Source organism: Tribolium madens, unplaced genomic scaffold (assembly GCF_015345945.1).
Source record: "Tribolium madens isolate multiple individuals breed KSU strain unplaced genomic scaffold, Tmad_KSU_1.1 Scaffold_20;HRSCAF=117;Tcas5.2_LG4, whole genome shotgun sequence".
NCBI classification, from domain to species: Eukaryota; Metazoa; Arthropoda; class Insecta; order Coleoptera; family Tenebrionidae; genus Tribolium; species Tribolium madens.
The window spans coordinates 3,117,839-3,130,547 of NW_025400985.1; the positions used below are offsets into that span (position 1 = coordinate 3,117,839).

A 12,709-nucleotide genomic window follows, 5' to 3' on the forward strand; every position below is an offset into this window, starting at 1 on the left:
AGAATTGATAAATGAAAAGATATTTAACATTTAATATACTGATACAAGAGTAATTTTTTTTTTAATGTTTAACGTTAAATATCTTTTTAGTTATTGATTATAAACACCTAAAAGTAAATAATTTTAGAAAGACAATTTAATAATCTTTTAAATGCAAAAACAATAAATAGGGTGTTCCATTTAAATTTTTTAAGTTATTGAACTTTTAACAAACGTCTTCATTTTTTTACCTTTGCAAATGCAACACACTAAAAAAATGTTACAACCTTATATCTTCTTTGCGGTAGTAAAAAAAATATTTCTAGATGTCATAGTTTTTGTGTAATAAATTTTTAAAAAGTGCATGTTGTCGTCGAAAAAAACGTCTTATTTCTTAAACTCAGCGAAATCGACCGATAAATGTTTAGCTTAAAAACATTGTCATAAAAGTTTACATCCAAAAACGCTAAGAAACATATAGTGTTTGTATTGTAACTTATTTTTGAGACACGCTGTATAGTTGAAAATAATTTTAGGCGATGGACTAGATTGGTATCTATCAATGTCCTATATATATTTTTTTTCATTTTACCATTTACTAATGGGCTATTTCAACTCGCTGGGACACCCTGTATGTCTAAATAAGCTAATTTTTAATATTATCTAATAATTTTATACAACCAAAGTCTTTACCTGTTCTATATAGTGTTCTGTCTTAGCTAAAATTATCTTACAAAAGCATTAACCGGAAAAAAGTCTTAGCTGGGACACCGTAGAAGTACTTACATGAGAGTATAAGACTTTAAAACAAAGAAGAGAAAGTTACCTGATAATTACCGTATATGTATCTCTTTATTTAAACAATAAAATAAAGCAGTTGGAAGTTTTTCTGTTAAAAAAGTTTTTTTGTAAACGAGTTCGTATATTATTTAAGAGTAAATAATAATAATCACGATGAAAACAGGTGAAGTTTCTAATCAGCTACTGCTCTGATTATTTCGTCATAGGTATTAAGTTTGTGGAACAATCTTTAAAATCATCTCATTAAATATTTAATTTAGAATGATGGTCTTTCATGTTTTATAAATAATCCAAGTGAACTCACCTCAAGTTACCCCAAAAATGGAAAAGCGATTCTACTAGTAACTAGTTGGCTTCTAGGTTTCAAGTGCGTTTGATTGAACAGTAATGAATGATAACTGTCGCTTTAAACGATAAGAAAATCAAATAAGGTAAACAGCAGAAACTGTACAGATTGATATAGAATGAGTAAATTTAAAAGAATGTCTAGAAAAAAAAAACATTGCTTATTGCAGTTTATAATGAAATAATATTTAGTTTGTGCAAAGTATTGTTTTGGTTAATTAAGAAAAGTCTTTGTTCATTAATAAGTGATTCATGCCCTCTTTGTTTGGTCGCTGGTTTGACAAATACTGTAATAAATTTGTTTGTTGGTAAGACTTTTGCGGTCTTAAATCTTGGATTTACTAAGCTTTGTATTTGTCAATAAATCTTATTTAGATATAAATAACTTACTACAAGGCGAAGTATATAGCTAAACTTCATAAAAATCAACTATTATTTATTTGTGATACCTAATACTTAATTAAAAAAATTGAATTACTTATTTTTATATTTTAATTTAACAAACGTAATTTTATTTGTTTGTTTTTGACTTACAATCTAGTACTTTATTCCCTCGGGGATAAAATGAATGACGTACCAATTTTTCTCTTAAAATAAACTGGAATATAATCTGCTTTTTAACATAAACTCCTTGATCCCGATTTTTACGCTTAAAATTGCAATTTAATGAACTCAATATTTTGACAAATTTATCATTTTTTATATTATTATTAATTTGGTCTCTTGGGAGGAAAGTTTTGTGTGCAAACCTTTGGAATAAACTTCGTCCTCAAATGAAAATGCTTGTTTATTCCCTTGATACGTAGATAACTATTTTAATAGTTTTGTTTTTATAAATGGTTAAGTAAAGAGTTGCATCGAATGTTTTATATTTTGTGCCTTGGCCTCAATAAAATTTTTTGCAGATTAACAATTAAAGAATTTCTACGAGATACTTATTTATATGAAAGTGGAATATTGTATATTCATGAAACAGTAAGTTATTCTCAGTGCTTGCTTTGGTAAAAAATATAATTTTGAATAATATGTAAATATAAATGAAACATTAAATTTGTGCAATAAGGAAATTTTCTAATCATTTGTCTCCAGAAAATAATAATTAATATGTATAAATTAAAGTAATATAAAAAATGTTGTATTTTGAGAACGAATTTTTGTTTTGTTTTTGAGTTATGCAATTTTTTGTCAATTTATGTAAAAATTTGAAAAAAAAATAGATAGTTGTAATCCCTTATGGGAAAAATGGTTTTATAGTTTTATAACAAACAAAAAAAATCGAATAAATTATTCTTCACATCACATTTTTATAGTACTTTATCATTCATGAATTAGTTTTTCTAAAAAATCAATAGTTTAAGCAAAAACCGTTTGGTTCCATACTTTTTATTCACCTGGTATACTAAAATAACAATACTCTTGGTTGATTTTGAATTGAGCATATTTTCACACTAGTGTTAAAATGGTCACAGATGGTACTATTTTAACAATAATAATTTTTTTTGATTTTGTTCAAATCGATTCTTTGTGTAGCAAAAATAGTAGTAGTTTGAAACTCGTTTAGAATGACATTTGTGAAGAATATTCCATATTCAAAGCCTCTACTATTTGTACAATAACTCCTAGTAGTAAACTTAAATTTACAATAATCGATTCTTTATTTATGTTTATAAACTTTTATAGTATTTTTATTTACTTATGAATTATGTCAAATTAGCGCTTTGCTCAAAAACGTTGTCTTATAGTGCGAAGTTAACTTTAAAACATAACTACACTTAATATTGCTGTTATCTTTTTTCTATTTATTTGATTATAATTGATTATGGTAAATATAAAGTTGTCTTGGCATTTATATCTAGTAACAATTAATCAGATTCTGTAAACAAAGCCGCCGGCAACCATTTTTTTATTAAACTTACAGCATAAATAGGTAGTGAGTTTTCTTTTTATAAATAATCTAGATTTCCTGCATATATTACACAGAAAATTATGAAATGTTTTTATTTATGAATATAGATTAGTAGTATTTATTCAACCATAATTGCGATATTTGACAAATGTTACAAAATACTTTTCTACTTTCATTTAACGAGCTTTGCAATAAAACAGATTCGTGCACATCCACTCTTTCTCTGACCTCACTACCTATTTCAAAACAAATACAAAAAATATTACACTTTATATAAAATTTGAAATAGGTCGCATTGTTTGATTACCTGAGAAGTCGACAAAGTAAAATTCTACACACTATTGGCTAGTTTAATTATTGTTATTAAGTTACATATTTTAATTAAATGTACGTTGTAAATGAAGACGATATCCCTTTCATTTAATAACATCAACAGTATCATAAATCGCTTACAAATGCTTGGAATTACGAAACATGAAAATTATATTGGAAAATGCATAAATAATATGTGGTTGTGTTATACAATAGAATTAGGAAGCGTTACCTTTTCCCTTCATAGCAGTTTATGAGGAAGCGTAGAAAAATATCATTCTTCGTTATTCACGGGAAAGTATATCATACACAAAGTGTAAAAGTTGTTATGCAACACAATAGTAAAACTAAACCACGAAACCACTTCGAATTCGATTGTGATTTAATACCGGTGTAAAAAACTTGTAACAATTAATTATTAATTTCGTAAAACTGAAATTCAACATCACTGCGAATTTTTTACTTTAAAGTGTGTCAAATAACGTTCCTCGCACAGAAGCGCGGCTCACACAACACAGAATTTTTTCAAAAACACGTGGGATATTATTAAACGGAAAAGTGAAAAGTTCTCTAACCGGCACTACGATTTTAACAGGAATGAATGATACCAATGAGCATGCTGTTTATTCACCCACTCTTTCACATTTCACGATTTGAAGGTATGGGAGGTTGTCTCAAACGACTTTCTTATAAAATTAGACTGTCAGGAGGTTCAATTGCTAGCTGCAGACTGAACTGTGCACTTATAGCCTACTTTTGTAAATTGCTCAAATAGACATGCAAGCAAAACAAGTTTTGAAAAAATAAAAAAAATGTTATCGTGATTTATGATAAATTAAGCAAACGAAATAATGTTTTAATTTTTGATATACAGGCTGCGCCAGAACTCGCACCCCAGAGAAAAATGCCACATATAAAGTTTTTTTTTTATACATAAAAATTTCGAAGTTATGAGTTTTTGCACTTTGACTCTATGCTTAATGTTATTTATGGCTTTTATTGACAAAATTTTTGTACCTTTACTAAGTAATTATAAAAAAAACATATACAAGATCATCAGTATCATTAAATAGACACAAAAAATGTCAAATGTCAAAAAATAAATGTAAAATTTTTTTGACAGATATAATTTTTTAAATGTTCCTGGTATCCAGTGTTGCTAGGTGTGGTGAAATTGTTGGTGATTTGTTGAAAACTTTTGTGAAAATTCTAATACATATCTGCAGATTTTTTGGAAATGAAAAAAAAAACTGTTAATTTGATTATTTCGTCAAATTTTATCAAAAAAGTCGAAAAACCCAAATTGGTTAAAAATAGTTCTGTTTGTTTTTTACAAGATTTTACAAACAGGATCGAAAATGAGAATTTATTTTTGTCGTTTTCGAATACTTTTTCAGCTATAAACACAATTATTTCGCAAAATGTAGCTAAAACAATCCAAAAATTCAACAAATTCCATCAAAAACGGCGTTATTTGTGCCCTTTTCAAGTGTTTAAGCACGTTTTTGAGATAAAAACAAAGGAATTTTTAAAAATTTTGTTAAAGCAGGCAACAAAATTACAAAATTAAATCGAAATTGATATCATTTTTCATTTATTTTGAGAAATTTTGTCCAAACACTCTTAAAAATCACAAAAACAATTTATATTTATGTTATTTTTTTGTTTGTTTTACTCGATTTAACTAGTTTTTGAGCAAAATAAGACAAAATAAGCCGAGAATGTTTTAAGGCACGTTTTTGTACTAAAATCTCTTTTTTGCAAAATTTCGCTAAAACGAACATTATTAATTTTGCATTTCTTGAGAGTTTTAGCACGGTTTTTCAGCTAGAAAAGCAATTATTTTGCCGAATTTCGCTAAAAACAATAAAAAATTCAACAAATTCGACCAAAAACGGCGTTATTTTGCCCTTTTTAAGTGTTTAAGCTCTTTTTTGAGATAAAAGAAAGTTGTAAAAACTGTAAAAATTTTGTTGTTGCAGGCTACAAAATTAAATCGAAATTGATATCATTTTTCATTTATTTTGAAACATTTTGTCCAAACACGCTTAAAAATTACAAAAACATTTGATATTGATGTTACTTTTTTGTTTGTTTCACTGGATTTAACTTTTTAAAAATAAGACAAAATAACCCGAAAATGTTTGTAGGCATGTTTTTGTACTACAATCTCAGGTTTTTTGCAAAATTTCGCTAAGACGAACATTAATTTTGCAGTTCTTGAGAGTTTTAGCACGTTTTTCAGCTAGAAAAGCAATTATTTTGCAGAATTGAAACAAGCCAAAAAAAACACTGAATTAGGCCGAAAATGATATCATTTTTTCCTTTTTCGGAAGTTCAAGCAGATTTTTAAGCTGAAAACTCTGTTTTTTTCGCCAGAGTTTGCCATAGAGCATGTCAAAAATCACTAAATTGTTATAAAAAAAAGATTAAATTATGATACTTTTACCCAACTCTTAGGCTTTAACTTGATCATTTCGTCAAATTTTCTCGAAGACAAAATAATCGGAAAACACCAAATTGGTAAAAAAAGTTCTATTTGTTTTTACGAGATGTTACTAAAAAAGTCGAAAATGAAACTTATTTAAATCTTTTTACTATAATTTTTCCGCTAGAATCACCTTTTTTTTTACAAAATTTTGTTAAAAAGAAGCCACAAATTCAATACAATATAAAACGGGGTTTTTGAGAGATAAAAACACAAAACGCTCCGAATATTGCGTTGAAACAGGCTAAAAAATTACAAAATTAAATGAAATTGATATCTTCTCCAAACACTTGCAAAATCTTCTCCAAACATGCCTAAAATCACAAAAAGGATTGATATTGATGTTTTTTGTTTGTTTTGCTCGATTTAACTGGGTTTTGAGCAAAATTAATACAAAAATAAGCTGAGAAACTTCAAAATTTGGCCGAAAATGCTTTTAAGCACATTTGTGTACCAAAATCTCATGTTTTCTACTAAATTTCACTAAAACAAACTAAAAAATCAAGAAATTAAGTCTAGAATTACTTTTCTCGAGCATTTCAACACGTTTTTCAGCTAGAAACGCAATTATTTCGCAAAATTTTGTTGAAAAATCACAAAATTAAGCCGAAATAGGTACATTTCGATTTTGCTTTTTTCAACAGTTTAAACGGATTTTAGCGTTTTTTCGCGAGATATAGCCATACAAATCGTAATCTGGTGAAAATTTGGCGAATTTTGCAACACTCCTGGTATCCTATCTTACTTGAAATTTTTCTCCAGGGCACGAGTTCTGGCGCACCCTGTATTTGTCATTTTCTGATTGATCAATGGCGTATTTAATTGGGTCTTAATAGGCGCAAGTATTGCTTTCAAACAATTTGATTAATTGTTGATAACTTTATTTTATAATAGTGGAATTATTTTCTACTTTGTTAATTTATTACTTTATTTATGCACTGTTGCCACTTTAGAAATCTATAAACAATTATAGGGAAATAACCTCTGGATATGAAGAGATATTAATTTACTTTAGGCTAATTAGTAATAAAATAAGCATTAAAAAACTGTCCTCTTTGAAAAATTTTTATAGCCTTGTCATCCTGAATCATTTTGTTTGAATTTCGTTCATCTTTAGACAATTTTTATCAGATGGTTCATATTTCTGAATATAAAACAAGAAACTTTGGTTACACTTATCAGTTCAAACTAGTCATCGCTGTAAACAAACGCAAAATGAAATTTTCTGCGTTAATACTTGTTGTTATTTTCGTAAGTGTGTCAAGTTTTATTTCAATTTTTGAACAGTTTATTCCAGGTTGAGTTTGTTTACACTGTGGAAATAGATTGTGGGGACAAAGAATTTATTTGTTATGATGAAAATCGATTTTATCAGTGTGTCCATGTAGGAAAAAATAGAAGAGTTGTTTTGGGACAATTGCAGAACTGTCCTCAAGGGTTAGTGTGTAAAAATGAAGCAGAATTAGAATGTGAGGAGCCAGAGTTGGATGCAGATCCTCAATCTTAATGGACAAAAGTACGTCAATGTTTTTTATCGCTATAATAATAATAGGTATTGAATTTTATACGAACATTGTTTTATTAATTGTTCTAAAATTTTATTTCTTAAAATTGGAAAATAGGATAAAGGACACGTGTACCATTTGAGAAGTCGGGACGATATTTAGGACAAATAAAAGAAGTTTAAATTGAAGATGTTTTAATTGTACACCTACTTATAATTCCTATGTAACAATAATAAATAAATAAAACGCAATATTTACAGAGTGTCTCACCTAAGACTTATTTCGGATCTAATATCTCTTGTTATTTGCTAACGAAATTTATAACGTAAATTGTATAGTAGACTGAGATTATTATCTTAACATTTAAAATTTATAGAAAATTATTAATCGCCAATAAAAAGTGCTATAAGCTAATAAATCTGTCCTTGAAAGAGGTCCCGCTTACAAAAAAAAAGGAGAAAATTGTGTTAAAAGTGGCTGAAGATACAAAAACATGGGCGGTTATAAAAAAAGGAGCGATATTACCGAATTTTATAATTTTTTGATTTTTAATTATTATTATTGAGTACCTACAAAATAAATTAATTTTCCACCTTCTAAGTTGTCTACATTTTAAATTTTATAAAAATTTGTTGTCATATAACAGACATATTAGCCCTGAAAGTCTTTCAGGAGACACCCTGTATACCCACTTAAAATTCTAGTTTTTTTTTAATTCAACTATGAACTTTTATAAAATATTGTATATGCTCGTAGTATTTAGAAAAACAAGAATATTGCTCATGATTTTTTATTTTTATTGTGATTTTGTGTTATTAATTTATAAAAGACAAAAATATTGCTGCATTTTGATGATTTTTTTAATACAGGCTGTATTTTAGTTTTACAAAATTGTAACCACATATTCTATAGTGAAAAATAACACTAATAAAAAAAAACAAAAATACAATTGCGGACACGGAATTTTGGACAATTCGTCATTCGACTGACATAAAAATGTAAAACGGGCCTTAGGCAACTAACGTCACTTTCAGTTTTTGTAATTTTGATCCTGACAACTAGAGAAAAAATGACAACAAATCAAAATAATTTTTTTGAACTTGTATAAAACACGTATTGCTGGTATTATTGTTTAAAAAAATCGACGCCAAAAATAAAATTCAAGTAAAACTTTCAAATTTTAGTTTCAAAAGTCAGTGATAATGACAATAAAGCGTGGTTTACATTGACATTTCTTAAATTGGCATAAATTTGATTTCCAAAATTCCGTGTCCGCAATTGTAAAGAATTAAAATAAAGTAATTGGAAAATAAGGCTAAAAGCCTGTAAAATTTTATGAGAATAGCTCAAATGATTTTGAAGGAACTAATGGATTTTAATTTTTTATTTTTTATGTGATTGCAATATTTAAGACGTGCAATTATTGTGCAAAACAGTGTTTCATAAATTATTTAATTAATTGCGATAACACTGAAACTATGGAGTAGACCGTTTTGAGAATCTAAAACATAAAACATGTAAAAAAATTAAAAAAAAAATTAGAAGTATCACCGAAATCACTAATTTGTAATTGAGGCCAACACCTGAAGAGAACTGTAGCCTCAAAGGTTTAACATTTGTTAAAAAAGTCAAGTATATTTTCTTGTTTTCTGTATTCCAAACATACCAATCTTGTTGTTTTAGATAAAGAAAAATGTTGTTGACCTGTATCAAAATATAAAATAATTTTTTACTCTTTTCTAACTTACACTTGTTTCTAGACTCTCTCCTGAATATGCAGCTCCACCAGAAGTAATCGCAGCACACAGAATCAAAGTACCGACTCGCCAAATTTTTGCGAAAAATGAACCCTCAAACTGGTACAATAAAAATTAAAAAAAAAATTACATCGATTTATACTAACAGCAAGGACGAAAAACGCTGTACTGATTATTAAAAGTCCCCCAAGAACGGAAAACACTAAAATCATTTTGCCCAAAGTAGCATTCGCTAATGCATAAAGTCTGAAATATATTTTAGTTGAGTCCAAATTAAATTACCAAAGATATCAGATTACTTATTAATTTCAGTGTGACGCTTAATGCATTGTACCAATTTCATTCTCACTTGTTTCTGAAATCGAGAACACATTATATTTTCGTTTTTCAGTCGCCCCTCATTAATTTTCCTGATATTTTCCAAATACAAGAACATGTGAAATTGCAATTTCCAAATAAAGTAAGATAAAGTATTGAGGGGATAAATCATAAAGTAGGCAGCAAAAATGTAAGTAGAACGCAATGTCCACGAAATTTCCAAATGCCAATTCGGAAAATGTTCTTCAACAAAAGCAAAGATGAAGAATATTTCCTTATCATCATCATCGGGTAACATATGGAAATAACCAGACACTAAAGCTGAAGCGAGATTTGTTAAAATCAGTGTCGAAACTACAATTGATGTAATTTTAATTTTTTTAATTATTTTTTTATCGTATGTTTGAGTGTTATTTTCAAGTTGCCACTTGGTGAACAGGGCATTGGCGTAGTCGTTGACACTTTTTACGGAGAATGAAACGATTATAATGAATAACATCTGAAATTTAGTAATTCTGTTTACACAATTGAGAATTTGAAATAGACTTACAAAAAATGTCCCGAAATAAACGGGCGCATATTTTACAAAAAACTTGATTTCAAATATTTTCAGAAAATAATAACTTTGTATTATTTGGACTACGAAATATTGCATAAAAACCAATATCTTTAGGAATTTCATTGGTTTTGTTTCGACTAGATCTACACATAAAAAGTGCACTAATTTAGCTAAACCTACAAATAAGTTTGTAACTTGTTTTCTACATTCTCTTTTTTGGTATAACTGGTGTATTTTCTTACCTATATTTACATTGTCAAGCGACATTTTGACATACTATTTATGAAAAAGCCGAGTCTCTTTTTATATTGGTGTCTTGGACTAAATAGGATACAGTGGGGCCATTTTCATTTATGTCTGTATGCAAATCATTAAATATGAGAATTGCACACTTTATATCCCGCAATCACTCTACTTTAAATCGATACTAATTTAAATTGAGAGAACTTTAGAGAACGTATGTGCTATTAAGAAAATGAAGAAAAAATGAAATAAACAAGTCCCTTAATCGAGGACTTAAATGAGCATCATTTTTAAATTATTAAATAAATTATCATTAAGTTAAAACCAGCAGTTTGGTAAAAGATACCCTTTTTTAAACAAATTTAATTTTTTAGGAAAATAATGGTAGATATTATGTAGCCATTTTTTCTTACATATTTAAGAAAAATCAATTTGAGGTTTTTGTATTTAAAAAAAGGAGTAATTAATCAATTAATTATTATTCACAATAGTGAAAATTCATAATAATAATAATGAAGAACTACTGTCCAATCTAAAAAAAACCTGACTGAGGCGCTTTCATGTTAGCTAACCAACAATACAGCTAGTCATATGTGTGTATTACTGGTAGTCTATATCAAATTCTAAACATTTTTTTAGGTTAAGTGAAACATTTCAAACGTTCATGTTTTTAAATTTAATTAAAACTTCTGTTCACAATTTTCGTGTAAAAAGTTGGGTAAACCATAACAGTGCCGAAACCAAGTAATTGTTTCTTGTTAATTCGCCTTGATGCCATTTTCTCACAATCAAAACATTGAAGATGTCAAAGAGAACTATCAACTCTAGAAATTTATCAACAAAGAAGCCCCGAGTGGAGGAGTCGAACGATTTTTGGGATGACGACTTCGATGAAGATGTTATCGATGATTGTTTTAAACGAGCAACTCAAATTGTGGAAGAGGTTAGCAAATTATCTCATTTTGAAAAAAACAATTTTTCTGTTTTCAGGAACGCGATGACACTCTACAGTCTTCATATAGCGTTTTTAAAGATCCCAGGAATATGTTTACGTCCACACAACAAAATCCTGCGAATCAATGTACTTTAGAAGATAGAATAAAGCAATTACAGGAAAAGTTTGCAGAGAAAGAARGAGAAGTTTCAATACTAAGGACCAATTTACAACACTTGAGAGCATCGTCACAAGTAGATCAAGAAAAGAAACAGAAAGAATGGACTGACAAGTTTTCTGCATTGGAAAAGGAAAATAAATCCATCAAAAGTGAATTAGAATTTAAGGTAGAAATCATTTTCATTTTTCATTATAACAAACTCCAAACAGTATCAATTTTTTTATTTTAGAATCTTGAAGTTGCAAATCTYAAACATCAAATTACAGAACTCTTGAAACTAATAAATACAGAACAAAAGACCAAAGCTAATGAGTGGTAAGTTTGTTTTAAATTTGGGAAAAGTCACTAGTTTATTTATTAATTCTAGCAAAACTACTATTACAAGTCCTCAAAAGAAAATAAAGGAAGTGTTGAATGAAAACACTAAAATTCATATAAATACTGTGGAATGTAAGTACTACTAAGATGTTGTTCTTTATTTAATTTATTTTTTTTTAGTTTATCCATTAAAAAATTTCACTTTCTCATTTTTGCATAATAACTCAAAAATGGAGAATACCACTCTTAATAAAAAAATAAAAGATTGCGACTTGTGTTCCATTTATAACGAGTTATTCGGTTTAGCCAATCTCTCACATAATGAATTAGATTCCGAAGTAGGTGCACAATACGTAAACAAGGTAATATTAAAAATATTAACTGATTGGTTTCATTATTTTAATTATTTTTTTAGGTTGTAGATTTTTCATTTCAGCAGTTAAAAAATTTTCGTGTATGTATGCAAAAGAATGAGGATGGAAATCATTTACTGGATGTATCAGAACTGGATGAACTATATTTACAGAATAACAGGTTAAATATTACTAGACTTAAATAAGTTTTCACGTTTTTCAATTTTTAGTTTAAATAAGTTAAGTGAATTTGTTGAGAATTGTAGTGAAATTGTTCAATTTCTGGCCGAAGTAGTGCCATTTAGTACCCACTTGACGAAATATTTGCTCTCAGATCAGTCCCTAAATTCAAAAACTAACTTAAATGAACAATTCGTGGATATTCCAGCATCACAATATTTGCTATTACTCTTGGACCTCATTTCTATGATTGTAAATACTGTAAGTGATACACTTTCAAAGTTTTTTTGTTGTATTTTCTTTGTAGAGGACAGAAAAATTTTCAAATTTTGTTCGTGCCACTATTAGTTTGTTGTGTCGACTAAGCTGTGAGGACGCCTGCAGTTTGTAATAACGTTTGTATTTGCGTTTATTCAATAGTTTTTGTTCATTTTACAGAAAAGAGTTTTACGAAACAGTTACCAAAAAATTACTTTTGTTTAATGATGTTGAAATTATCGTGGACTTTACTTTATTTCTTAAAATGACCA

At 27.9% G+C, this 12,709-nt stretch overlaps 2 protein-coding genes and 1 long non-coding RNA gene across 5 annotated transcripts in view; 2 read left to right on the forward strand and 1 right to left on the reverse strand.

Annotated features, from left to right (window-relative positions):
* The window catches only part of LOC123005830 (zinc transporter 10), a 12,235-nt gene extending 8,154 nt beyond the window's left edge, over positions 1 to 4,081 (reverse strand). The window contains exon 1 of one of the 2 annotated variants that reach the window (XM_044399823.1): positions 3,576 to 4,081. In XM_044399823.1, the coding sequence (XP_044255758.1) occupies positions 3,576 to 3,588 (13 nt within the window). In that variant the 5' untranslated portion in view covers positions 3,589 to 4,081. Of the gene's footprint in view, positions 1 to 1,084; positions 1,523 to 3,575 lie in introns of those variants that run through there. The other variant, XM_044399824.1, reaches the window with a different exon arrangement.
* A 2,818-nt stretch (positions 4,082 to 6,899) lies between these two features.
* LOC123005839 lies at positions 6,900 to 7,524 on the forward strand. 2 transcript variants are annotated; one of them, XR_006412784.1, is made up of 3 exons: positions 6,900 to 7,082; positions 7,129 to 7,383; positions 7,454 to 7,524. It is a non-coding gene; the product is annotated as an uncharacterized LOC123005839 (long non-coding RNA). The 2 variants fall into 2 exon arrangements; XR_006412783.1 differs by having other exon boundaries at positions 6,911 to 7,082; positions 7,129 to 7,347.
* Positions 7,525 to 10,836: 3,312 nt separating this feature from the next.
* LOC123005143 lies at positions 10,837 to 12,708 on the forward strand (the record flags this gene model as incomplete). The annotated part of the gene is made up of 9 exons (XM_044398776.1): positions 10,837 to 11,156; positions 11,204 to 11,494; positions 11,558 to 11,643; positions 11,696 to 11,778; positions 11,827 to 12,008; positions 12,062 to 12,180; positions 12,230 to 12,440; positions 12,487 to 12,566; positions 12,618 to 12,708. Coding segments are annotated over exons 1-9 (1,284 nt in total), but the record flags the coding sequence as incomplete, so codon positions are not given.
* Between the last annotated feature and the right edge of the window lies 1 nt (position 12,709).